Raw genomic sequence first — 25,519 nt, forward strand, 5'->3', positions numbered from 1 at the left:
TTTCCAGAACTGAGTGTGTGAACACGTTCACCCTGGAGGGAGTTTCCCCAAAAGCTTCAGTGAAATTAATATATTCATTTCTAAAGAAACACCTGGGCAGGTGAGGACAGAGCCAGTGGATGGATCTCTGCAGCTCGCTCCTGCTGAGCCACCAGGACAAAAATCCACATGCAGACAAACGGATGAACTGGTTTCACAGTTTATTAACAAGTTACACTGTAGTTTTTTTAAACCTCCTCCACCCAGAAAAAAACCAGAAGTACTGACAGAACATTGAGAAAAGCACTAAAAACAGGTCGACTACTGAGGTTACAGTGAAGCTAACGAAAAAAGTTAAAAAATAAAAAAGGAGCAGAGTAGAGAGAGAGAGAGAGAGAGAGAGAGAGAGAGAGAGAGAGAGAGAGAGAGAGAGAGAGAGAGAGAGAGAGAGAGAGAGAGAGAGAGAGAGAGACAGAGAGAGAGAGACAGAGAGAGAGAGGAGAGAGAGACAGAGAGAGAGAGAGAGAGAGAGAGAGAGAGAGACAGAGAGAGAGAGACATGCTGGACTAATGAAGCTCCGACACAGAAACTGGTTTACAGAGAGGAAGAAGAATGTTTGTGTCCGTCTGATTCCTCCTGCGACTGAACGGAGTCTGTCTGCTGATTCACCAGGTGATACAAAGTCTCGACACGTCCGTCTGTTTGAATGTGACCGTTCAGGTGACAGTCCACTGTGTGTGTGTGTGTGTGTGTGTGTGTGTGTGTTCCTGGTCGGTGTCTCTCTGTCGGCCTCTCAGTGCTCGAGGCGTCCCAGGAACCTCAGGTTGAGGATCTTCAGCTGGTCGTCCAGCTCCATGCGGACGATGCCGTCGTCTCCGTCGATGCTGAGCAGGATGCCGGTCGCCTCGCGGTCCTCTCCCAGAATCACCTTCACCTGCACGCACGGAGAGTTTAGAGAGTTATAATGTCAAGCACTTTCAAGCACTTAAGCTAAAATCCAAGCACTTTTCAGACCTTGAAAATTTTAGTCTTGAATAAACGTCATTTTTGGATACTTAAAAACTTTCAGAAACTCATGTGACATGAAAGTTTCAGCATTTGTATTTTCTTTTTGTGAAATTCTGTCTCACAAATCCAAATGTAAAACTGTGTAACGCCTCAATACGCAGTTTGTGTTGAACATCAGAACATCAAGAACATTTTATGGGCTGTAATATGCATCTGAACACTGTGATGTTGATTTATTGTCCAACGAGACGGAAAAACTTTCCAACGACACATCGTCTGTAAAATAAAACATGACGGTCTGAAACAATCTGAGAAGTCGGTGAAGAGTTACCTTGTTGTTCTTGGTGGGAGTGACGGGCTCCAGGTGATCGCTGCTGATGCTGACCACCTTCTCCGACTCCTGCATGAACACTGAACACATCCCTCCCTACACACACACACACACACACACACCACACACACACACACACACACACACACACACACAGAGCACGACATCAACACATTAAACACAAACATCTTGATACGTGCGACACATCAGCTTCAGTTAAACAAGAACTGAGACAAAGCTCTGACGTTTTCTTCTCGTCTTTGGCGTTCCTGTTACACAATCTGTAATTAATTGACATTAATATAATGTAGCCTTTGTCTGAGAGTCAGTAAGTAGCCTAATGTGGTGTCTTCAGGTCTGTGTGTCTTTCAGAGTCGAGGTTAAACTACGAGAGAACCGGCTGGTACGACGTGTTGACACATTTCTTTGCTCTGAGCTTCTCAGACGAGATCGTTTGCTGCTCTTCTTTCTTTGTCATTCAGAGGACAAAGATGAGGACGAAGTTCTTCTGTGACCAACAGCATGTCAGCCAGGACCACTGTGACGACCGGGGTTGGAACCAATGGTGTTTTCTTATATTAATATTGGTCTATTAACCACTTAAGGAACACCGTTCCAACATAGGAACACCCTTCACTAAACGAACATCCTTCGTAAAAACTAATAGTTTTTTTGCTAATAGTTTTAAGCATCAGATCTTAACAGTATATACTCACTGTTGGAAAGCTGAGACTGTCGTCATTATTTTAAGCCCAAAAAAGTTATTTCCAGACCATGTAATAGCTTCTAAACTCACCATGACACAACATTAGAAAGAGCCCTCTACCACAAGAAGCAAGAATGCCTACATACCTTCGGAGTGTTCCCTTTTTCCACAGCTACAACGGCATGACACAATTATTTTTTCATAGTTCGCCAAGAGTCCATAGAATGGGAATATCCATGTCATTTTACCCAAAACTAGCTACAAGTGTCAAACAAGCAAGAAACCCTGCAGGGTCTTAGCTTTCATTTGAGACCAAGATTATGTTTCTAGGTAAAGGGGTTCTCGAGTTATAAGCCTTTGAATCTCAGCGGGCGCTCTTGGAAAAAAAGGACCCAAACAAAACGCACAGACATGCCTTTAGAAAAAACTTTGTAAAAAATCAATTTTTTAGTCTTTTGACTTCAAATTTTGAGTGTTCCAACCTCTGTAACTCTGTGTCAGTATGTCATAGAATCACACTTACACTTCGAGAAAAAACTTGAGGGTGTTACCTTTCCAATGGTACCAAGCACATCCCTGAGTCTCAAACTATGTGGGAGCTGTCATGCTTTTAATTTCGGTACGTCGTTTTGGAAAAAGAACCTTAAACGGGGGCGTTCATGAAGTGAAGTGAAACATCTGTAACAACATCTGCAGCCCTGAGAGGCCTTCACGTGTCCGACACGTAGGGTTGATCTTGTCTTGACTTGTGAGATGAACTCGGCTCACTTACAGCCCACGTTTCCGCATTTTAACGCTGATCAGGCTCCATCAGAACTTTTCAGAACTGGGTGCTGAGGGCACGCAACTCCAAACATCTGAGAGGCGGATCAAACATTTTGTGGATGTTCTTCTGTATTAAGAACATGTGTATTAGTTTCACAAGCTCGGTTTGACATTGCGAAACAGAATACATTCGTTTTTTTAGCCACATCTCAGTTTTTCTGACTCATCCGATAACATTTCACTTACAACACTGCAGGATTTCACAATTCATGGGTTAGTTCGCCCAAATACTGCACCCACAGTTTTCAAAACAAGATGTTTGAAGACGTTTCACCATCAACAGATTCATCGATGAATAATGAGTCCAGCACATATCCAAGACTGCGGCTGACCATCATCATCATCATCATCAATTATCTGATATGTCACTGGGAGAATTTCGGGCGTCGAGTGTCAACAATCTACTTCAATTTGCTGCAATTCGGTTTATTTAATCACTTCCTGTTGATTTGTGTGCTTCCACTGTGGTTTAGTAAGAATGTAGTTAAATCATTTTGTCATCCGTCTGTTTCAAGTGTGTTTATTGTTCAGTTTTCTGACTTTGTATTGCTGTAGAGTCTGCACCAGGTGTTTTATTTTGAAACATGGACAGGGTGCACCGTGCCAACTTCCTGTCTGGCTGGATCTGCTCTGTGCAGCTTCTGAGACATTTCCTCCACTCCGAGCTGAACATATATTATCTCTACTTTCTATCATTGTTGAAACTGATCAGCTGATGTATATATGTATATATATATGTATACTGTACCCTCCTGACACAGAAGTGCCCCATGGGAGATTCAAGATGGAGGATTTCTATTAAAGGTGACGATAAGGATTTGGTTTCCACTTTTCATCGATCATATAAGATTGTTGATCAGTGAATCGTTATCTGGATCCAGACTGACGGACTGTTTCACTGACCGGCCTTCATATCCGAGTCTGATCAATATGATAACTGATGTGATGTCATGACTCTGATCTGATGATGTCATGCTGTCGATGATGTGACCGTGTTGGTTACCGTGACGCTCCTGATGACGCCGGTCTGTCCCATCAGGTCCATGAAGGAATCCTTCACCCGCACCAGGATGTCGGTGGTCACCCAGTCGCTGCCGCCCTGCTCGATGTTGGAGCCCGGGGTGTGAGGGTTGTAACCTCCAGGCGAGGGCGCTCCGGGCGTCATGGGGCTGTAGCCCACAGGACTCGGGCTCGGACTGGCCTGTGGACGAGGCACCATCACAAACACGTTAAAGGGGAAGTTGAAGGAAGCAGAAATGTTGAAGCACTTTGTCCAATTTGTAAATATATTGAATTCACTGGAGGAGCCCAAACACAGACGCCTCAAATCTGATTCACATCTAAATCCAACGACTCCTGTGATCTCAGGAGGCTGTTCACAACAGAACCGCTTGCATTTTCATCAGTACTTCTGTCACTGAACACACAGAACGACATCTGTCATCACTTCACTGTTCTTCCTCTGCAGAACTTTTAAGTAACAGGAGACTGAAATCAAAACAAAATATAAATATTTTGGAACAAAGTGGAGACGGGTCTGTGCCTTCACTGTATTCACGTGTCTCTTCATGTGAGTGTTACACTTGTACTCAAACAGCAGGTCCGATGGTTCCGTGTGCACCGTACAGCGCTGGTTCTCTCAGAAACACTGAGATTCTTTCTGAAATATCCCAAACTGATTTAATATCATGTCGAACTGAAACACTGAACACGTTTAAATCTGCAGGCAGACCCTCGACACTAAATCCTGATCTGATCTGAGTCCAGTGACGGTTCTAGGACGGATGTGTATTTCCTAACAGAACCACCGGGGGCGTGACGGCCGACATCTGAGTTTTGGTATCTATATTCAAATCCTGATTTTGGTTCTCATGATAAACAAATATTGATATTCAACAATGAAATACTGGAGGTGAAAATGTACTTTTGTCATAAATTGTAAAACGTGTTGATGAGATCTACGTCGGTTATCAAAGCTCGACTTTAAATCATTTCTACTTCTTCCCGTTCTCACTAGGCGGTGGTACCGAAACTTAACGACGGTTGCCATCCCAGATAATATTATGATTACTTAATTTCAAGAGCAGTCTCTCCTACCTGATAGGCCATGGGGGAGGGTGTCGGATGGTAGCTGGCTGGAGAGTGTGTGTTCTGGTAGCCGACTGGCGAGGGCGCCACCTGGTGGTAGCTCTGAGGACTGGGGCTGGGCTGATAGGAGCCCTGAGGGGACGGGGCCGCATACGGAGAATACTGCTCTGTGTTGTACCTACACACACACACACACACACACACACACACACACACACACACACACACACACACACACACACACACACACACACACACACACACACACACACACACGTTCAAGTATCAGAGATCCAATTAAAATGATTCACAGCCGACAGTGAAACAAACCTCCACTTTTATCAGCTTCAAATACTTTCTCTGAGAAAAGTGCCAACTGGAGATTTAACACTTATTCCAGGTATTTATCCTCCTATTCATTCCCACAACATAAACAGTACATCTTTATCTAAACTGACACAGAGACACGTGATACAATTCTCACCTCGTGTTTCACCAAAAAAGGACAAAAAAAGACTGAGCGAGTTGTTGATCATCGTGTAGAGGACAGAACAATGTGTCTGTTATATCTGCTGATACTCACATAGCAGGTGTGCCAGGTGTCTGAGGGTTGTACTGAGGGTTGACCTGTGGAGACGGGACTTCTGGGTAACCAGGAGTCTGGGGGTTGGGGGTTCCTCCGTAGCCCTGAGGGGACGGGGAGGGCTCGTCATCGTAGCCGAAGTCGTACTCCTCTTCGTTCCTGACGAGAAGATGCAAACATTTAAAACAAATACGAAATAGAGAGAGAGAGAGAGTGTGTGTGTGTGTGTGTGTGTGTGTTACCTGGAAGGTGTGTTGGGGTTGCTGGGGTCCCAGGCTCCGCTCTGACCCGGCGTTCTGCTCCCATCATGCAGCGGTGTCTGAGAGCCGTAATGAGGCGTACGACTTCCTGTTAGAGGGCAGAGAAGAAACACTTCCAGTCACAAGGGATTGTGGGTAATACCATCGTGTAGCGGCGTCTGAGACCCGTACATGGGCGTTCTGGAGCCGGTACCATACATGGGAGTCTGGGAGCCGTACATGGGAGTCCGTCCGTGAGTGGACGTCATTCCACTGTGTCTCTTGGCTCCCCTGGACAGACGGAGGAGAGACAGGGCGGACATTAATGTGAGGTTAGAGACTCAGGACAGACTGAGAGACGATCAGATGTTACAGTTCCACTAAAAGTAGATCTGCCTCATCAATAAATCACTGAGGAGGAGAAGGAGGAAGAAGAAGAAGACAGAGACGTAGAAGAAGATGAGAAGAAGAAGGACGAGGAGGAGGAGGAGGAGAAAGAAAAAGACGAAGAAAAAGACGAAAACGAAGACAAAGAGGAAGAAGACGACGAAGACGACGACGAAGAAGATGAAGAAGAAGACGAAGAAGAGGACGAAGATGAAGAAGAGAAGACGAAAGAAAAAAAAAGAAGAAGTAGAACAAGAAAAGAAGAAGAAAGAGAAGAAGATGAAAAGAACAAGAACAAGAAAGAGAAGAAGATGAAGAGGAAGAAGAAGAAGAAAGAGAAGAAGAAGAAGAAGAAGAAGAAGACGAAGACGAAGACGAAGAAGAGGAGGAGGAGGAAGAAGAAAAAGACGAAAACGAAGAAGACGAAGACGAAGAGGAAGAAGATGAAGAAGAGAAGAAGAAAAGAAAAAGAAGAAGAAGAAGTAGAACAAGAAAAGAAGAAGAAGAAGAACAAGAACAAGAAGAAGAAGAAGAAGAAGAAGAAGACGACAGGTGGGTACAGGACAGGTGTTTGGGTACGTACATGGTCGTTAAGCGCTGTCGGTCTACAGAGATGGTCTGACATGTGGAGTGCAGCTCCACTCTGGCTGTGGACTCTGTTGCATCCTTCACCACCCCGATGTAACCTGGGAAATGTAGGCACATTGATCAGTAGCTCGTTTGAAGGAACTGATCAACAGAAATGTTCTCGTGTAGAAACTGACCCTGATGAAAACAGGTGGCTTACCTTTGTAGGGACCCTGGGAGATGCGGACCGTCTGACCAATCAGCTCGTTGTCTCTTCGTCCTCTGCCCCGCCCCATGCCTCCTCCACCTCCTCCTCCTCCTCCTCCTCCTCCTCCTGCTCCACCTCTCTGAGGAGCACCTGCACCACAACACAAACAGCTGCCTCACACAGTGCTGACACAGCGCCTCCTCTCTGACAGAGCAGCATCAATCAGCCTCTCATCAACGTATAAAAGACACATATAAAAACTAATAACAGAACATGTTTCAACACAATTTATAGTTTGTCATTTTTAAAGCCAAAATTACTTTCAACAAGCACTTTATATTCTCAACAGCCCTGTTAATGGAGGATCTCCCGCCTCAGATCAGCTGGACATGTTTTGAGTTGGTGTAATTCCAGCTGGAGCGAAACAGCAGATTAAGAGCTGATAGAGAGGCCGATCCAGTATTTTCTGAGACTGTGGCGCTGGGGTGTGTGTGTGTGTGTGTGTGTGTGTGTACAGTTTGGGTCATTATAATGTAATATTTTTACTTATGTCAAAGGCTACTTAGGGAATTTAGGGAATGCTCTCACACAGCCATCATGAACTCCCCTGCATGGGCTTGGAATGAAGATTCATGTTGTAAAGAAATATTTTTATTATTTGTTTCAAGAGAGGAGTTATCCAAGTCAGAGTCCTGCACGGGTGAAACATAATGTACTGTGTCGGACACAGATGCGGATCGGGTCGGACGCCTGAAGAGGCGGGTCAGGTTTTACGATCGCCATTTTCAAGGCGTCACTTATCATCAGTCATTATTAGCGACACAAATTATAAGCATTTATATTTCATATGAGCTCATTAATGCGTGCTTGCATCCTCCCAGAACTCCCATTCCCCACGCTGGCTTACTTTCACTTTTAAAAATTGCGTCCGTCCGATTTTCCTTCGGACGTCAGTATCAATTTATACCAGGTCGGCTCGGGTACGAATGTAATTTGTGCTACTGTCGGAAAACGGGTCGGATGCGGTTATAAGTATGGCGGGTTCGGGCAGGTTTGCAAAATAAGACCCGTGCAGGACTCTGCTCTAAGTGACCATTTTAATCCTCTAGCTAATTATCAAGCTAAATATCCAACATGCTAGTTAACGTCAAAGACTGCGGTGGAAGACGACGGTAAAATATTTCCTTTCTCTAACACTAGATTTATTTATGCCTGAATTTTTAAGGTGTGGCAGCTTTTATTTTGCCGTGGCGGTGCGCCACAGTCAAGTACATGTAGAGGAAACCCTGCATAAGAAAGCGACAGTGAAGGATTTGGATCGGATTGTTTTGGATCGGCTCGGACTTTTAAACGTCTAGTTGATTCATCTTGAGTAAGAACACACTGAGCACAGATTCATGTTTACCTTTAAACGCCGGATGAAAACATATTGGATATTATAACTACTTGCAGCTGCTGATCACATCACTTTGATAAACAGTTCAGATTTAAATCCCACTGACATCCTGGTGGTGGGCGGCTGCGTGACAATAACAGCATTGTTATCATTCGTGACAGCTGCTTCAGTGCAAACCACGTCCACACGCATCAAACAGACCAGCTGACTTCTCGTCAACATCGCTTGTAAAAAGAAAACCTTGTTACCACAGGCTGCTGCGGTTCCTGAAAGCTCAAGTTCCTGGTTGTGGAGTGTGAGCAGAGGAAAGCATCCAGCAGCCTGACAGTTATTAAGCTGAGCCTTCTTCATGTGAAACATCTCTGCAGGCCTGTGTCTACATAACGTCGTTTTCTGAGCGTCTCTATTAAATAGTTCCCAGTGAGGAAGTGCGTCTCTAGCAGCATGCAGCCGCTCCGAGCGCTTCTCGCTGATAATCGGGCAAGAGGCGATGATATTCACGGTATTTTTGTCTCTTAGAGAACGTGTCATGTGCCCACATTCTACTTCCAATCCAAAACAATCACATAAAAACCATCGGGCAGTAAATCCACAAAGGAGTGGTATCGATCATACAGCAGCAGTTATCAAGATATTGTTGTTGTAGAGACAAGACAACACGAACACTTCCCCGCGGCGCTCCTGATTCTCACAGAGGTGCTCAGTCGGTTCCGACCCTGCGGAAGCAGCAGAAGCCTCCTGACAGGATGTCAGAGTTTAACACATTCCCTCTGTTGCTTTCACTTTTGTTTATATATGAATTCTTCTGTAACATTAACTGCCTGTGGAAGTTGTTTTGAGTGGTTCTAAAGAAACAGGATTTGACACAGCTGCTTTCAGTCTACATCAACAGGCAGCAGACGCCAACAAGGCTCAAACAAAGCCACCATTCTTATTCTCCTTCAGCTTCTTCACGATATCGCCTCCTGGAAAGCATTTTGTTTTCCCACCACAGCAGCGACTCTCTCCTTCAGTGCTGATCATGTTTGGTTTTCGGCACTCACCTCCTCCGCCGTGGTGCATGGGGCTGCTGATCCGAGGGCTCATCGGAGCAAATCCTCCCACTGTGAAGTTGGTGACGTCTCTGGGCTGAAGAGACAAAACATCAGAGTCAAAATACAGAAGTTTGAGAGTTTGTAGTTCAACAGATCACAACTGTGCGGACAAGTCATCGTCAGGCTGCTGCACTGTGACAGTCTGAAGGGTGTTAGATGTTCTCATTTAGAACTCTTCTCCTCCATCTTAATTACATGTCATCATGCAGTATTGTGAAGGGAAAACTCAGCATCACATATCAACCAATCACCTAAAAAATGATCCTACAACACAGAATTAGTTTGTATTTCAGTTCCCTCGTCTCAGAGTCACTGGGCTTTTTGACGTCTGAACTGTTGTCTGTGGTTAACACAAGATTAAGATATTCAGACGGTTCTTAATTTAATTTAATTATAAGCTCTCGGGTGTCTGAACAAACAGCGGTTGCTAACGAGTGTCTGAATGAGACTACAGAGGTTGTCGGACACGGAGACTCATCTACTCACTAGTCCGTCTTTACAGCCCACTTTAGTTACACACTGTTCTAACTCTGACTTTACAACTTGTACTCTGATCAGTTTAAAGTAGAGTGCTTTTAGTATTCTGTAGCAGGAAGCTTTGACAGCTTAACGTTAACTTTTTACATCTAGCATCTGCATCACAAGAGTGGTGTTTATGGTCAGGGTCATCTCGCTTTATAAACTCGACGCTAACTTCAGGGTCAGCCAACAGAAACACATCATCCCTGCCGCTCCAGATATGGTTCTGACCTTGGATCCACCAGCCAACACCAGGTGTCTGGTCTTGCACACGAACATGCCGCCGTTCTCCACCAACTTCTTACAGTGGAGGAAGGCGAAGCCTCGAAACAGGTGACGGATCTCACCTTCACGGCCCTGCAGGACGAACACACACACACACACACACACACACACACACACACTTTAAACACAGTTATCTTGCCCACATTGATTCTGGTGTAAACTGAAGGGTGGCAGAGTTCAGCCTTCTGTTCCTCACTGACATGATTCAATCATTTCAACTGCAGTTTAAATAAAGTTGGAAATAAAACCCTTCTTATACCTAAAATCATTATGAAGATCAAGAAGTAAACATTTTGTCAGCTGCAAGATCTCACTTGATGAAGATGTAAATATCGACAGTAGTGGACTAATAAAAGCGGTTCTGACCGAGTGCGGCCCGTCGATGACTTTGACGATGTCCTTGACATGGATGTTGTTCTGCTCCGAGTCCAGAGCCACGGCGAAGCGGTTGTCCTTCCTGCGGTTCACCGCCTGATGTCGCACCGTCATCACCTTCCCGTGCATGTTCAACACCTGAGAGGAAACACGAGTCAGTAAACTTTTCTTCTTCTTACTTTGCTTCAGTTTGAACGTGAACTGAATATTTTATCCTTCCTTATTATAAGCAGACAATCACCTGAAACGTCTCTCTCTCCAGTCGGACGATGACTCCGACCGTCTGTGGGTCCAGTTGGACCAGCTCGCCCCACTCATGCTGTCCGCCTGCATCCACGCCAGACGCCGTCTCCGAGCAGAGCTGCAGGTCTCTGGGCAACACTTTCAACTGGGGTGAGAGGTAAAGAAAGAGACCAGAGGCGTTTAAAGACATACAAACTATTTCTTTAGGTCGGACAGACGACAACTGAATCACAACCCAAAATCCTCAACGTTTAATAACTTCTACGACTTCCTTCCAGGGTTAGAACTCATTAATTATTCGACAAACGCAGGTGAGCAGCAGTCGGCATCGTTAACTGGACAGGTACCTCGTGCATGGTGAGGTCGGAGAACAGGATGACGAAGTTCTCCTCCACTCTGACGATGAGGCCGGTGTCGCCCTCGTACCGCCCGGCGATCACCTTCACGTGGTCGCCCATCCGGAAATACTTTTTCAACTCGTGCGCCGGAAACTCCAGAGGATCCTACGAGGTCACACACGGACAGGACGCCATTTCAGCTTTACACATCACAGCGACGACATCGACAGTTAGATTGAAGTGTGTGTGTGTGTGTGTGTGTGTGTGTGTGTGTGTGTGTGTACCTTCAGGTCTTCATGTTTGGGCATGATGGTGATCTTGTTGCCGTCCACACTGAGGATTTTTCCCTGCAGGTTGATCAACTCGCCTTCACACACCTCCACGTTGTCACCGGCCTGCAGGTTGTGTTCACGCTCCTTACCTGCACACAGACACCAAATTTTACTTTACATGTGAGTTTAATAAAAACTATTTGGTGTTCATTCCCAGCTGCCGTCTGCTCCACAAGAGATCAACTAATATAAAACTGTAGATAAATAAAAGCAGGCTGTTTAAACAGTTCAAGATCTAAATCTTTCAGTTTAATTAAAAAACCGTCACCTGAATCGGTCACCACCTCCAGGTCGATTCCTTCCGGCTGGTCCTCGAACTTCTCCAGCTCGGACAGCGTGGGCTTCACACCGTCTGTGATCTGTCAGACAGAAACCTGCTGCTGAGGAGATTCTCTACACACGACCTTCATATCCTCCAGCTGAAGTCTAACATTCAAATCAGAAGTCTTTTCTCAGGACAGGATCTCAGGTCCCTGTAGTGTCTGAGCTGCAATACCATCACCCTATTTAGGAGTGCTCAGCTGGTTTTATGTAAGAGCCATAAAGTACCTGGGAGGCCTGCACTGTAGAAAACACTGGAGAAGGAATCTCCAAGAAGGCCACAAGAGTCACAATTGCTGTATATGGAAATTAGAAATGCTATGTATGAAATAAACAAAAGAGGACTACTGCCACGTGACCCCCGAGGCCCAGAGGAGGGAGGAGGCTGAGAGCGGGTGTCTGGCTATATCTTTAAGGTCTTATTTGGAAGGTATTACACCGGTATAATCTAAAAATGGAGGTTAATCGAGGATAAGGGTATTGATCAGGCCTAAAGGAAGGAGGATCCAGGGGCGTGGAAACCCCCAGATCAGAAAAGTATATAAGATGGAGCATCAGACAGAGTTCAGTTCATGACGCGAGAGCTCACTGCATGTATCCTGCTGTGTGAAACAAATATCTTTGACCTGAAGACCAGCTGTTTCAGCCTTGATTTAGGACTCCACCTGTGAGTGTTTTATAGTAAAAAAGCCAGATAATTGTACATTTTAGAGAAGTAGTTTGACACTACATCCTAACGACGCAGCATCAGGAGTATTTGACATGGAAGAGCGTCCTCACCACAGCAGACATGGCGAAGCTCTTGAACAGGAATCCTTTGCGGCTGTAGCGGTTCCCCTCAAAGATCATGAAGTCTCCGTCATGGCTGACCTCGCCTCCGAGGGACCTGTCAATCAAATCATCATCTGTAACCTCAAACTGAAACTATCAACTGCATCATATTTCATTTAAAAACACAGATTACTTTCTAAAAGAGTGGAAAACCTCACGTATCAGGGATTAATAACTAATATATAACAAGCAGACAGGACGTTAAATATTCTCATATCTAATCTTTAACACAGATACATCAGACAGCAGCTGTTCTGTTAATGTTCACGATGATCCGGAGGGTGAAACTGATCACAATACAGACGTCAGCCACAATCTGTAGTATCATCACGTCCCAAAACTGACTTAAAAGACATATTTACACAATTTTACAGGCTGAAATCTTCACTGTAGCATCGAGGAAGAAAATAACATCTTTACAAATCAGTTTAGGATCTCTGGGCTCCTGAGGACCAGCGGAAAGGATCAACAAATGTTTTGTGAACGACGAAACAACAATCTGATTTTCATTTTTGGCTGAACTGACAGATCATCTTCTGCAGACACATTTAAAAGGTAAGTAGTTCAGATTTACAGTCTGAAGTAAAGAGAGTGAATTTGTGTTTTAGGGGGATTTAAAGATGTGTAACATCAGAGACGTGGACTTTCACCCTTCAGTTCCATGACAGAAACTAGATTAACTGTTTGTGGCCATTGACCAGATTCATACGACGGTGTGAAGATCAGATGTCGTCGACGTGGTCCAAGCTGTGTGTGTGTGTGTGTGTGTGTGTGTGTGTGTACCTTATCTTCTCAGCGTCAAACAGCCTCTGAGCAGGTCTCTTAAACTTCTTCCTCTTAGCGAACCAGTCTTTCTGCAGGACACAGACGACAGAGCTGTCAGTCATCTCTCACCTCTGTGAGTCCACAGTGAAGTGTGTTGACATGTGTTGACATGTGTTGACGTGTGTTGACATGTGTTGACGTGTGTTTTGGTCCTACCAGGCTCATCTTGGCTTTGATCCGGTCCAGGTCGATACGAGGGATCATTTTCAGGGAGATGGTGTTCTGACTCGGCTCCACGTAGTCCACCTGGAGACCAAAGGGGAGAAACAGAACAAGTTCGATTTTGACCTCAAAAGAAGTTTTTTGCCTTAATAATCAGAACTGTACTGTCTATTTATTCACCAGGAATCATTTTGATTTGATCGTTTCAAATGTGATAGTTAATTAAGTCTCGGAATAATGAGAGAGAATAAACTGAATATCTTTGAGTTCGGCAGAACAAGACATTTGACATGAAATTACTCAATGTTGATCCAAAAAATCTAAATGATATAAAATGCAGAAAGGTGGCAAATCTGTGAAGCTACAACATCTGAAAGTTTGTTTTCTGTTTGATTCAACTTACTGATCAATAACTGTTCAGCCTTGAATACATGGTTATTATTATATTTAATAAGCAGTGTGACAAACGCTTCAGTGTCACCAGCTGTTGAAATGTTGAAACTCATCTGATAACTCATTTGGTTTTGTTTCTGAAACAGACTTTCTAACAGTGCAGCAGGTGTTTGGTGTCATCAGCTGATACCTGAGCGATGTCGTCCTTGTACAGGCCTCTCTTCAGCCGGACCCACGACTTGGACTTCAGGTTTGTGACCTCTTTGACAACCTTCAGCACGTCCGTCATCTCTTTGATGGGGACCATCTGCTGGTTCCACAGGCCCATCCTCAGGTTGCCGATGCCTTCGATGGCCGACTTGACGTGCGTCTGCTTGTACGACTCCACGTAGATGTAACCTTTGACGTGATCCGGGGCGACCACGGACTTGATCTGCAGAGGCTGTTGGGTGGAGGAGGGTGGAGCAGGTTACAACAGTCCTTAAGCTCATATTATAAAAGGCTGAGCAGAACATTTGTCCTGCAGCAGATGAAGAAGTCAACAAATAAACTTCTTACCGTGTCTGTGAACTGGTAGGCGATGAACTTCCTCATCAGTGCGATGGCCGTCGCCCTCTCCTCTCCGATCTAAAGAGACAGAGTATGTTAGGGAGGAGAGGAGAGGTGTGTGTGTGTGTGTGTGTGTGTGTGTGTGTGTGTGTGTGTGTGTGTGTGTGTGTGTGTGTGTGTGTGTTTATTTATTCTCAGAGGACACACACCTTACACTTGACCGTCCACAGATTGGGATCCCTGAAGACGACAAACAAAGTTCAACATTAAGAAAACTCGATCGTCTACACAAACACTCGTTATCGCTGCTGATTGGTGGACGATGTCGTCACATACTTGACACCAGGAAGCAGCTGCTGCTGGGTGATGTCATCAGACAGCTCATCGGACCCTCCGGAGTAACTGCACACCACAGAAGAAGAAAAACAAGAGTCTGACCTTGGACGCAGAGTTTTGTAGAGATGAAGCTTCCTGATCAACTTCGACTGTGTTCATCAACATTAAGCATCAAGTTAAAACCTGTTTCCAAAAAACATTTATCCATTTCTTAAAAAGGAGGGAAGCAGCCTGCCTTAACTTTAGATGCTTTTCTCTACAATTCTGCAGAGAATATCTATCTATCTATCTATCTATCTATCTATCTATCTATCTATCTATCTTTAGAAACCCAAATCTTGACTGTGAATTGATGTGATCACACACAGGCCCGGTTCTTTCTGAAGCAGAGGATAAATAAATACACTGAGAAGTTCAGTTTCTACATCTGTGAGTAACAGATGAACTTTGGTCTCAATCTTGAATGAAAAAACAAAGATAAACACTTAACGGTTGTGTAACAGCTATTTTTAGACGCTTTGTGGGAGCTGAGTCCATAAAGTCTGTTTTGTCAAGTAACAAATATTCAAATGCTATAATGTGTTTTTTTTACAAGGCCAAGGAACAAAGATACTCACTGCTCCCCTGTGGAGGGCTTGGCATACTTCCTCTCGTAGTATTGACCCAGTTCCTCCACTCTGGAGTCTCTGCAAAACACAGCACACACACAGTTAAGACTTTCTTTTGGTATTTTTGGCTGCAGAGTCGGTGGAAAAACATCTGCTTCTATTTTTCATCAACTACATTTGATCTGAACAGTGAGAGCAAAAGGTTTCATGGACGTCACTGATTGCTGTGAGTCTGCAGCACTGAAAACTCATCAAGTTTTATTTTCAAACTGTGCTACATTTCCTGAACTTCATCAGTGACATGACTGAATGTTGTGTGCACACGATGTCGTTGGTTGATGGAGATAAACAGCAAAACGTTGAGAAACAGGTGGATGCTCGTCAGAGAGAGACGACAGAACGAGTCAGCAGTTTTAATCAAAGTTGTTTTTTAAAGAAATAACGTCACAGAAAACACTGATGTCGGCGGCGGGGAAATACTTCTCATGGAAACATATTTCATATTCTGCTGATGATAATGTGCATATTAAAAACATGAACACCAGAGTGTTCTGACATATGGCGTTCACGTTTCTACGTTCTACATGTTTTCTGTTATCAAAAATTAAATGTTTTGATCTAATTCAATCTGATGATCTTTGCTAGAGATCATTTCCAGGACATTTTCAGTGACGCTCTGGCTGCTCACACACGTTTCTTAATCAATTCATTTACAACCTTAACGACTTTTCCCTCTTGTGAGTGACAGTGTCTGATCGGTGGCTGCCAACACTGATGACCACGGTTGTTTCATTAAGAGGAATATTAAATATATGACAGAAAAAATAAGACAAGTCTCTTAAAATGAACAACTCGCTAGTTTTCTGTAAGAAAAATCCAGGCTACGCCTCACACCAGACTGTACTGATTAGTTTGGGGAGTTTAAATAATGTTCCAGGACATCACAAGATTGTTTTCCAGGTTTTCCAGGAGGTCTGAACCCTGTCATAGCTCCGGTTGGACAGATTTTAGGGTTATGAAGCATTTGAAGACACCGGAACAAGTAAAAACACCAACGCAGCCACAGATGGAACGCCAACGTTCAAAGAATTAAACCGCTGATGAAGAGGACGACACAGAGGTCGACAGGTGAAAGGATGGAGATCATGTTCCACACACACACACACACACACACACACACACACACACACACACACACACACACACACACACACACACACACACACACACACACACACACACACACACACACACACACACACACACACACACAATGTTTGGACGTTTGACTCGCACATTTCATGTTTCACTGAGTCTGTTTGTGATTAAAGTCTATGAAACAACTTTAACGGTCAGAAAAAGCGTTTTGTTTTTCATAAAAGGGTTCTTGGAGATGTTCCTGTAGAGAAAGGGCTCCAGCTTCATCATTTTTACTTGCCAGGGTGGTTTGGTTCAAACTTTAGCTTACTGGCGTGCGTCCTGAACGCAGATATTTAGCCGTTTGTTACCTCCAGAGGTTCTGCAGCCGCCTGGATCCGGAGTTATCTTCATCCAGAACCACATGGTCGATGTTGGACACTGAGGAGAGAGGACCACGTTGTTACATTCCAACTAAATCTGATTTAGATGAATTTGATCAAACTAAATATTGTTGGTGCTGAACAAAGAATAGACTTACTTTCAGCCTCCTCTGCTCAGGATGGACCAGTGACAGAGGAAAGAGAGGAAGAGGAGGATACAGGAAGAGGCGAGAAGAAGAGCAGGAGCAGAGATGAGATGAGATAAAAGCCATAAATGAAGGATAAAGGACACGAAAGATGAGAAGAGAAGTAAGGAGTGAGTGTAGAGGGATAATCAGAGAACAGGAGGAAAGAGGAGGAGAGGAAGCAAAGAAAGGAAACAGAAACAAAAGAGTGAAAGGAAAGAAGAGAGGGAAAGAAAAACAGTGAAGAGATGTAAGAACAAATACAGGCAAGAAAACAGATGACAAGAAAAGGAGAAGAGGAAACAACAGGATTAAGGCAAAGCAGCAGCAGAGAGGGAAAGAGGAGGATGAAGAGGAGGAGGAGGAGGAGGACAGAAGCCAACAGACATTGTCATCAGGGCAGAGCACACAGGAGCAGAGTCAGGCAGCAGCAGCAACACAAAGCATGATGGGAGAAAGAAACAACAGAAAAACAAACAGATTAACGGTGAGTGTGACGCACAGAGAAGCATGAGGCCCGCGAAGGTCCGATGTGGTTCAAGGAGACGGTTCAGTAGAAACAAAACCCAGCAACTGTTCAACATCACGCCGAGCGAGTGTTTGGAGCTTTTCATGGTTTACTTTCATTCAAACTTTGTTTCTTTCAACTAATCCAAAGAAAAGATCCAAACCAACAACATGTTTGTTCGTCTCTCTGTACCGTCCGACTTCCTGTCTCTCAGATCGAAATCCCGTTGGTTCCAAGTTTCTTTTCTTTTTATAAATGGTTCAGTACTTTGGGATTTAGCCAATACATTCATTGTCGTTTTGATCCTTTTCAGGGAATATTTTTGAAAATAAACACCATGTGCTCGGCTCTCGCAGCCCTAACAGGACTCACAGACACAATATTTTATACATAAAGAAATATCTTATAAACAAAAAGAAATCTGAAGTAAAACATTTGCTGAATGAACAAGAAGGTCCAAATAATGCAGAATGAGTCAGAGACAGAGTTTCACAGAGTTTATAAAGTGTCTCCAACTCAACAACTCACTAAACTGACACATTTGTTAAGGGAGTCTGGGGACTTTCTCCACGGGGACAAAGAAGTAGCCTATATTGTTACTGTTTAGTGTCTTTGTAACATGTGACATGTTTAGATCAACAACATGTTTCTTCTTTCATAAATTTGATGTGAACACACTGTCTGTTCGAACTGATCCAGTCACACATCATCACCAGACTCCATTAACAAATGTAGTGATTTTAAGAGTTGTTGAGTCAAAACAAACTTTCTAACATTATGAAACTGTGTGTGTGACAGATTGTAACTGATTGTGTCCTTGTTGTAAATTCAGCATTAAATCTTTCAGCTGAAGTTGTTTGTCTCCTTGTAAAAAGTGTCAGTTTGTGGCAGCATGTCTGTACCAGCCTGTCTGCTTCTGTGTCTAAAGTGCTAAAGTCTTACCTGCCAACATTGATCAGCTGTTTGAACACACTGTTTACACTGATTTCACCATTTACACTCCATTTATGAAAAGAAGAAACATGTTGTTGATCTAAACATGTCACATGTTACAAAGACACTAAACAGTAACAATATAGGCTACTTCTTTGTCCCCGTGGAGAAAGTCCCCAGACTCCCTTAACAAATGTGTCAGTTTAGTGAGTTGTTGAGTTGGAGACACTTTATAAACTCTGTGAAACTCTGTCTCTGACTCATTCTGCATTATTTGGACCTTCTTGTTCATTCAGCAAATGTTCTACATGAACTTCTTTCTGTCTTTGTTTGTCCCAGTGGTTTACGTGTTAACTGTATATAAAGTGGGGGATCTGTTACGACCTGGCGTCTCGCAGATGGGAGGAAAGTGTCGCTTTAAGAATTGTCATTTCTGTGAATCGACAGAACAACGTCTACACTTCCACCCACTCGTGCCGTTGATGACGGAGCTATCGAAGCAGCCATCTTTGATTTTGTTTCTACTGTCCGTCGTCCTTTGGTGATAGAATGCATTACACCATGTGCCACATAAAAAGCTTCAACCACATCAGTTAGTCCAGACGATTTGAAATAAAAACATGGCAGTCTTCTACCAGGCAGCAGGGTCGGGCAAATGATCACACTTGGTTCTTACAACAGATCCAGACTACGACCGAAACATTCTCTACGACTGAAGATGGAACCTCTGGCTGCAGAATCACACTGGACACATTAATGTGACGTTTTTATCACCACCTTGTTTTTATGTTTCGGACGTCAACATCACACTGACTTCATCACATCTGGTTTCATTTGTATTTCATTAGTGAAATCAGTGCAACTGTAACAATTTCATGTGAATATTCTTTTCGCAGCCAGTTAACTGTCTCGTAACGTGAGCTGTTCAGGGAGCCAATAATGGATTTGCCCTCAGTGCCTCCTCACATGAAGCTTGACGCTCCCACACACAGCTGTGCTGAGATGGGGTGGGGTTAATACATTCTGGGACATGGTTTTATCAAATGGATGGAACTGATACTCCGTTTGTTTCAGATACACATGGATATAAATGGAAACATCAGAGCAGGAGAGGATCTGGAGTAGATTTACCGTTAACTGAAGAGGACATGCATGACAGAGAGGAACACCGATAAGACAGAGAGAGTTCAGTCAGACAACACTCATGTTCAGCTTCATCACATCAGCTTCATCACTCATCACTTCAAGCTACTCGCAGCTCCAGATCACTGAGCGCTTCAAGAGTCGCACAGAAGCCTCCGTCGTGTTAAAAGTCAGGCACAACAGTCGCACTTTACATCGTTACTGTCCTTCCACACATTTTTATGTCTATGTCGCTTCCTGACGAGGATAAATAGGAGAATATTATGCAACAGGGATTGCAACTGAATTTAGAATTGACAGTTATACATTTTACTCTATAAGGGTTTTTAAAAGTATTAAAATATCAAGTTCCAGGTCTCTCAGGTAGAGAGCACTGTGTTAAAAGCACTGATGGACAATCAGCACAGTAATAAGACTGAATACAAAACTGTAAATAACAGCAAGCCTGATCCAAAGAGGAAAAAACACCTCGCTGTCAATGTAATACTGAGATCAGGAACGTACTTAATCGCCTCACATCCTGTTAACGCGTTCTAATGAGGACGTTGGTCAGGAACTGTGGACCCAGTTTTGGATAACGATAGTAAAATTTAGGGATGCACAAAATATCATCACAAACAACGACTCCTCCTCCCACTGGCTCATCAGTGACATGAAGGTGTTGACGACAGAGGGTTCAACTCTCCATGAAGAAACTGTTCTCAGTGGCAGGGTCCACCACATATAAATAAAGTAAAACCTCCAAGTAAATCAGTATAAACTGTGCCGTCCAATAAGGTCGGTTTATTTATTCAGTCATGAAAACAAAGACGGTTTGATTATTTAGTTTGTCTTGGCAGAACACTGGATTCCTTAAGAGCGGCAGAGAGTACCCAACACTTCTGTCAGGATGTTATTATATTGTGTTCATAAGAAAGTGTTTGTTCAACCAAAAATTACTTTGTTCTCTTCCTGAAACTTTTAGAGAGCTTAAATTAATATAACAATGATTAACGGGATTTAAAACAGCAATCGTTACATCGAGAGCTCCTTTTAATTCTAACGAGGTAAAGATCAACTGCTAAAACGGCTCAACAGACTTTCAGAACAGCAGATGTTATCATGTGCATATGCTCATGACTAACTGACACACCTACAGGGGGCGGAGCCATCATGCATGTTTAGACGGTACACCTGTCAGCATGTGTGCTGTGAGAGCGTTGGATGTTCTGTGGGGGAAAAAATCTGACATCTCTCACAAAAACAAACCGTCAAGTTCAAATTCGGTTTGACAGAAAATAAAACACACTCTGCCTTCATGCAGATGGATGTTCACATTTGAAATCGAGCCAGCAGTTTAAAATAATGATCAAATGTGTGTCGAAATGTGATTTCTGATCCAACCAGGGATTGTTCAGCTTGGCGACAGACTTAACTTTTGGGAGTTTGGTATGTTTTAGCCCATTAGCTACAAATGAAGCAGATTTGTTCGTCGCCAAAGAATGTTTCCATTTGAACTGTTCCTCCCCTCGCTGGCAGCCTCCTCACAGACTCCAGACTCGCCTCAAGAACTGAATCCATCACTGTAATCAGTTGTAGATCTAGTGTTTCTTTACAGTTGTGTTATTTTGACATGCGTTACAAGGTTAATACCTGATTGGTCTGAAAAGTCTGAATCTCATTATCAAGTCAAAGAGAAACATCAGTTTGTTTTAAATGCTGACAACTTGTTCACACTGATCAACTTCTTCTTTTAACATGTGCAAGTTGTGTGTAATGGTGTACTGAAATGATGTGAAACCAGTGGCGACGTAACATAAAACACATTTAGAAACACTGCAGCATGCTTTGGGAAATGGGCAGCAGGAATGTGTTGTTGGTGTGATTTGTGGTAAATGGGCTAAAACGTTAAAAGACACCGACATGGTCCTTTAATCAAAGCAGGATTTTACAGGAAATATCCACCGAAACAACAAGAGTTTGGCTGGATTTGTGGCAGTGTGTGTCTCCGCGGTGTCTGTGAACAGGCCGAGTTCCTCACCTTTCTCCAGAATATCTTCTGCTCCTTCCTCCCATTGCTCCTCTTCATCATCCTCCTCGTCGTCCACATCTAGACAGAGAGGAGAGAAGCAGAAGGACGAAAGACAGAAACTGCGTTAGAGCTAATTTCTCCTCTGAAGAGCAGCAGGTGCCTGATGGAGCAGCAGGACCAGATCAGTTCATCAATAAAGAGCTGGAGATTCATACCGGCTTCATCCAGGATGAAGCCTCCATGTCTGGGCTTCTTTCTGGGGCGATCCTCATCCTCCTCCTCCTCCTCTTCATCATACTCCTCATCGTCCAGGTCTTCTCCTTCCTCCTCTGCTACCTTGTCGCTGCCCTGGGGGCTGGCCGGCTCTTCCTGACAACGGATAAAAACGAAACCACCAATTAAAACTGCAAGCAGTGATGAACGGGCCCTCGCAGTCCACGCGTGTCAGGCTGCGGCGTTGTCGGACTGCGCACTCACCTGTTACAGGCATGTCATGACGGGGAGAAAACAAGCAGGGAATGTCATGACAATCGGATGATGTTTGTCTGACTTCCTGTGTCCAGTGGGTGGCGCTAGGGATATGAAACAGTATTGATGCACAGATCTATTCATGGCGACTCCCTCTAGATTCCTGAGAGATTTGGCCGAGATAGGAAATAGTATGAAGAAGTTATGAGGACTTGATGCTTCATGACGAAGGATTTTAATGGCGGGCACCGCCACTGCCAGAAAGTATGACGTAGGATGAAAATTTTCCTAGCGTGTCATTAGCATGGTCCGAGGAGTATACTGACTGACTGTGAAGTCTGTGCTGTCCAATTTGTAGGAGGAAGACGTGAAAGTACGATGTACGGTAATATTTCAGAATGGCCGCAAAATTCAAAATGGCCGACTTTGAATGAATGTGTAGATGTATTCAGGGCGAGACTGTCTACATTTATGAGGAATTTTGTGGAGATGGGGCATTGTATGTGGAAGTTATAAGGGCTTGATGCTTGACAGCAAAGGGGAAAAATGGCGTCCGCCGTCACGCCCACCAGGTTTGAAACAGCTGAATGATTTCCATAACTTTTGTTCTTCAAGGCATGAAGAAGATAAGTGAGTTAATGTGAAGACTCTGGTGTTTAAGCTCTAGGACAAGATAGTTTTCAAAGTAGGCATGAATTTGTCGAAAACGCCGCCACACATCAAAATGGCTGACTTCCTGTTGGACTGAGAGTAAGCATCCAAATGGGTTTTTTGTGCGTCTGGTCATGATGAATGTGCGTACCAAATTTCGTCCTTCTATGTACAAGTAGGAGGCGGGGCATCACAATAGGGAGCGCTACAGAGCCCGCAGGTCACGGCCACGCCCCTTAACAACACAGATATTTTCAGGGTGACTCCCTCTGCATTCCTGAGAGATTTTGCCAAGATAGGAAATTGTATGAAGAAGTTATGAGGACTCGATGTTTTACGGCGAAGGATTTGAATTGACCGCTCCACCGCGGCCAGCAGGTTTGACGTAGGATAAAGATTTCAATAACTTTTCATCTTCAAGGTCAGAGGATGGTACTGAGTGACTGTGAAGTCGGTGGTGTTACATCTGTAGGAGGAGATAATTTAAGTACGAAGATTGGCAGTATTTCAAAATGGCAGCCAAAATCAAAATGGCCAACTAAATATTGATGCGGAGATGTATTCAGGGCGACAGCCTCTACACTTATGAGCAGTTTGGTGTGGATAGGAAATTGCATGTTGAAGTTTTAAATCCTTGATGCTTGATGGCGAGGGGAAAAAAATGGTTTCCACCGCCCCGCCCACTAAAGTATGACGTAGCTGAAAGATTCTAATAACTTTTGGTCTTCAAGGCATGAAGATGATACTGCGTGAATGTGAAGACTGTGGTGGTTAAGCTCGAGGACAAGATAGTTTTCAAAGTAGGCATGAATTTGTCAAAAACGCTGTCACACATCAAAATGGCTGACTTCCTGTTGGACTGACGGTATCGGAACAAGAGGGTTGTTTGTGCGTCTGGTCATGAGGAATCTGCGTATTGAATTTCGTTTTTCTACGCACTTGTGGGAGGCGGGGCTGAACATTAGGGGGCGCTACAGAGCCCGCAGGTCACGACCACGCCCAGTGACAATGCAGTATAGAGCTCAACAGTGAGGTTCCGGAAGTGAAAATGCCATTCATATTCTGCATATAGATTTTGATTATTGGCCATAATGTCGTAATAATACAAAGTAGACTCACCAAGAGCTATCAGATTGTCAAACGATGATATATGATCCTGTAGAAGCCACAAGTCCGTATGATATCAACCTTGTTTTGAGTAAAACATGTTTTATTCGCGATGTCATGGAGAAGTACTACACTACCCACAATCCTATAGTGCAACAGCGACGTCTCTGATTGGTGGAGCTCGCTGTTACCATGGAAATGTTTACCAAACCCCCGAATTTCATGTTAGCTAGTTACTGCTAACACTGAACTCTACGATCGTTTACCACAGAGCGACCATGATGTCACTTTCTGACCTGCTGCGTTGGTAGTGATGAGGAGAGTTTATTAAGGGTTCAGCCGAACATGAAATTTGCTGGTTCGGTAAACATTTCCATGGTAACAGCGAGCTCCACCAATCAGAGACGTCGCTGTTACATTCGCAATGGTTTATGGGATGAGTAGTTGCTTTACTCTTAAGATAATTATGTACACAGTCTTGTAACTTTGCTTTTTTCTCCGTTTTCCAACATTGTTTTGCGCCGAATTAAATGTTTTATGATCACGATTCATCTGCTAGCTGATTGGCTTGGTTCCAGGCCTAAAACTCTTTATATAAGGATTTTATGAAACGTCAATGGAGTAAATGAATGGCAAATTCACTTCAGGAACCGGAGCCGTTAATAAAGTGGGCGGTCACTGTTGAGCTCTATTGCAATTTTCGCCAGATGTGAGGTATATACCAAATTTGGTGAGTTTTAGGATATGTTCAGGCTTCCAAAACTAGAAGAAGAAGAATTTTTCCAATTTCAATAGGGACCTCACAGGTCGATGACCTGCTCGGGCCCTAATAAACTTAACAATATTCTCTGTCCTCTTTATAGTAACTTATATTCGTATGTTTTTGTGGCTGGTGTGACTGGAGCTCCTCCCGCGGTGCTACTTCGGGCAGCTCATCACAGTGTTTACCTGAACCCACGGGGAGTTAGCATAACTAGCTAGCGGTTAGCTTACCTCATTCTCCTCCACCTCCTCGGCCTCTCCGTCGCTGCTGCGCTCACTCTGGTTGTCGGAGAAGTCGCTGTCCTCGCTGTCGGACATCTTGTAATCCTGAACAGACAACGACGGCGCAATTAAAACAAAACCACCGTTTTCAAGTTTGAATTAAAACCAGCTAACAGCTAACATTAAGCTAGCAGCCCCGAAGCATCCGGCCACAACAATCAGGATGGCCTAGCACAGCATGCTAATGTAGTTAGCACTGATGTAATGCTCCATATCTCGAGAACGGTTGAGATCAAATGTTAGCCGATAAGCTCTGCGAAGGTTTCTTACCCGCGTTCACTCCCGCCTCTGTTTAATATCCTGTTCGTTGATGAATAAATGTCAAAATCAGCCCAGTTCCACACCCTGATGCCTCTCACGTCTTCATGGAGAACCGCGAGATTTCGAAGAGCTGCGCAAATGTATCGCGAGATTTCGACAG

At 44.0% G+C, this 25,519-nt stretch overlaps 1 protein-coding gene across 3 annotated transcripts; it reads right to left on the reverse strand.

Moving 5' to 3' along the window:
- Window positions 1–183: 183 nt before the first annotated feature.
- On the reverse strand, window positions 184–25,519 carry supt5h (SPT5 homolog, DSIF elongation factor subunit). 3 transcript variants are annotated; one of them, XM_030392655.1, is made up of 31 exons: window positions 25,369–25,519; window positions 25,048–25,143; window positions 22,044–22,197; window positions 21,838–21,906; window positions 19,806–19,811; window positions 17,207–17,218; window positions 17,037–17,106; window positions 15,538–15,606; window positions 14,921–14,986; window positions 14,794–14,824; window positions 14,594–14,662; window positions 14,226–14,477; window positions 13,637–13,726; window positions 13,439–13,509; window positions 12,605–12,710; window positions 11,772–11,862; window positions 11,456–11,592; window positions 11,181–11,336; window positions 10,832–10,978; window positions 10,582–10,728; window positions 10,162–10,287; window positions 9,361–9,445; window positions 6,934–7,071; window positions 6,730–6,832; window positions 5,923–6,050; window positions 5,763–5,868; window positions 5,521–5,679; window positions 4,947–5,115; window positions 3,853–4,050; window positions 1,319–1,414; window positions 184–913 (listed from the first exon to the last, which is right to left on the reverse strand). In XM_030392655.1, the coding sequence occupies exons 2-31, from the start codon at window positions 25,132–25,134 to the stop codon at window positions 773–775; spliced, it is 3,279 nt and encodes a 1,092-aa protein (XP_030248515.1). In that variant the 5' UTR covers window positions 25,135–25,143; window positions 25,369–25,519; the 3' UTR covers window positions 184–772. The 3 variants fall into 3 exon arrangements, with proteins under 3 accessions (XP_030248515.1, XP_030248522.1, XP_030248529.1); XM_030392662.1 differs by lacking the exon at window positions 19,806–19,811; XM_030392669.1 differs by lacking the exons at window positions 17,207–17,218; window positions 19,806–19,811.

The sequence above is a fragment of the Sparus aurata genome, chromosome 2 (assembly GCF_900880675.1).
Source record: "Sparus aurata chromosome 2, fSpaAur1.1, whole genome shotgun sequence".
Lineage (NCBI taxonomy): Eukaryota > Metazoa > Chordata > Actinopteri > Spariformes > Sparidae > Sparus > Sparus aurata.

Coding starts and splice junctions, on each gene's coding strand:
- supt5h (XM_030392655.1), bottom strand. CDS start 25,134: ATGTCCGACAGCGAGGACAGCGACTTCTCCGACAACCAGAGTGAGCGC. Junction 13,727..14,225: donor ACAAGGACGACATCGCTCAG/GTATCAGCTGAT, acceptor TTTGGTCTCCAG/GTGGACTACGTGGAGCCGAG. Junction 5,116..5,520: donor ACACCTGGCACACCTGCTAT/GTGAGTATCAGC, acceptor GTGTGTGTGTAG/GTACAACACAGAGCAGTATT.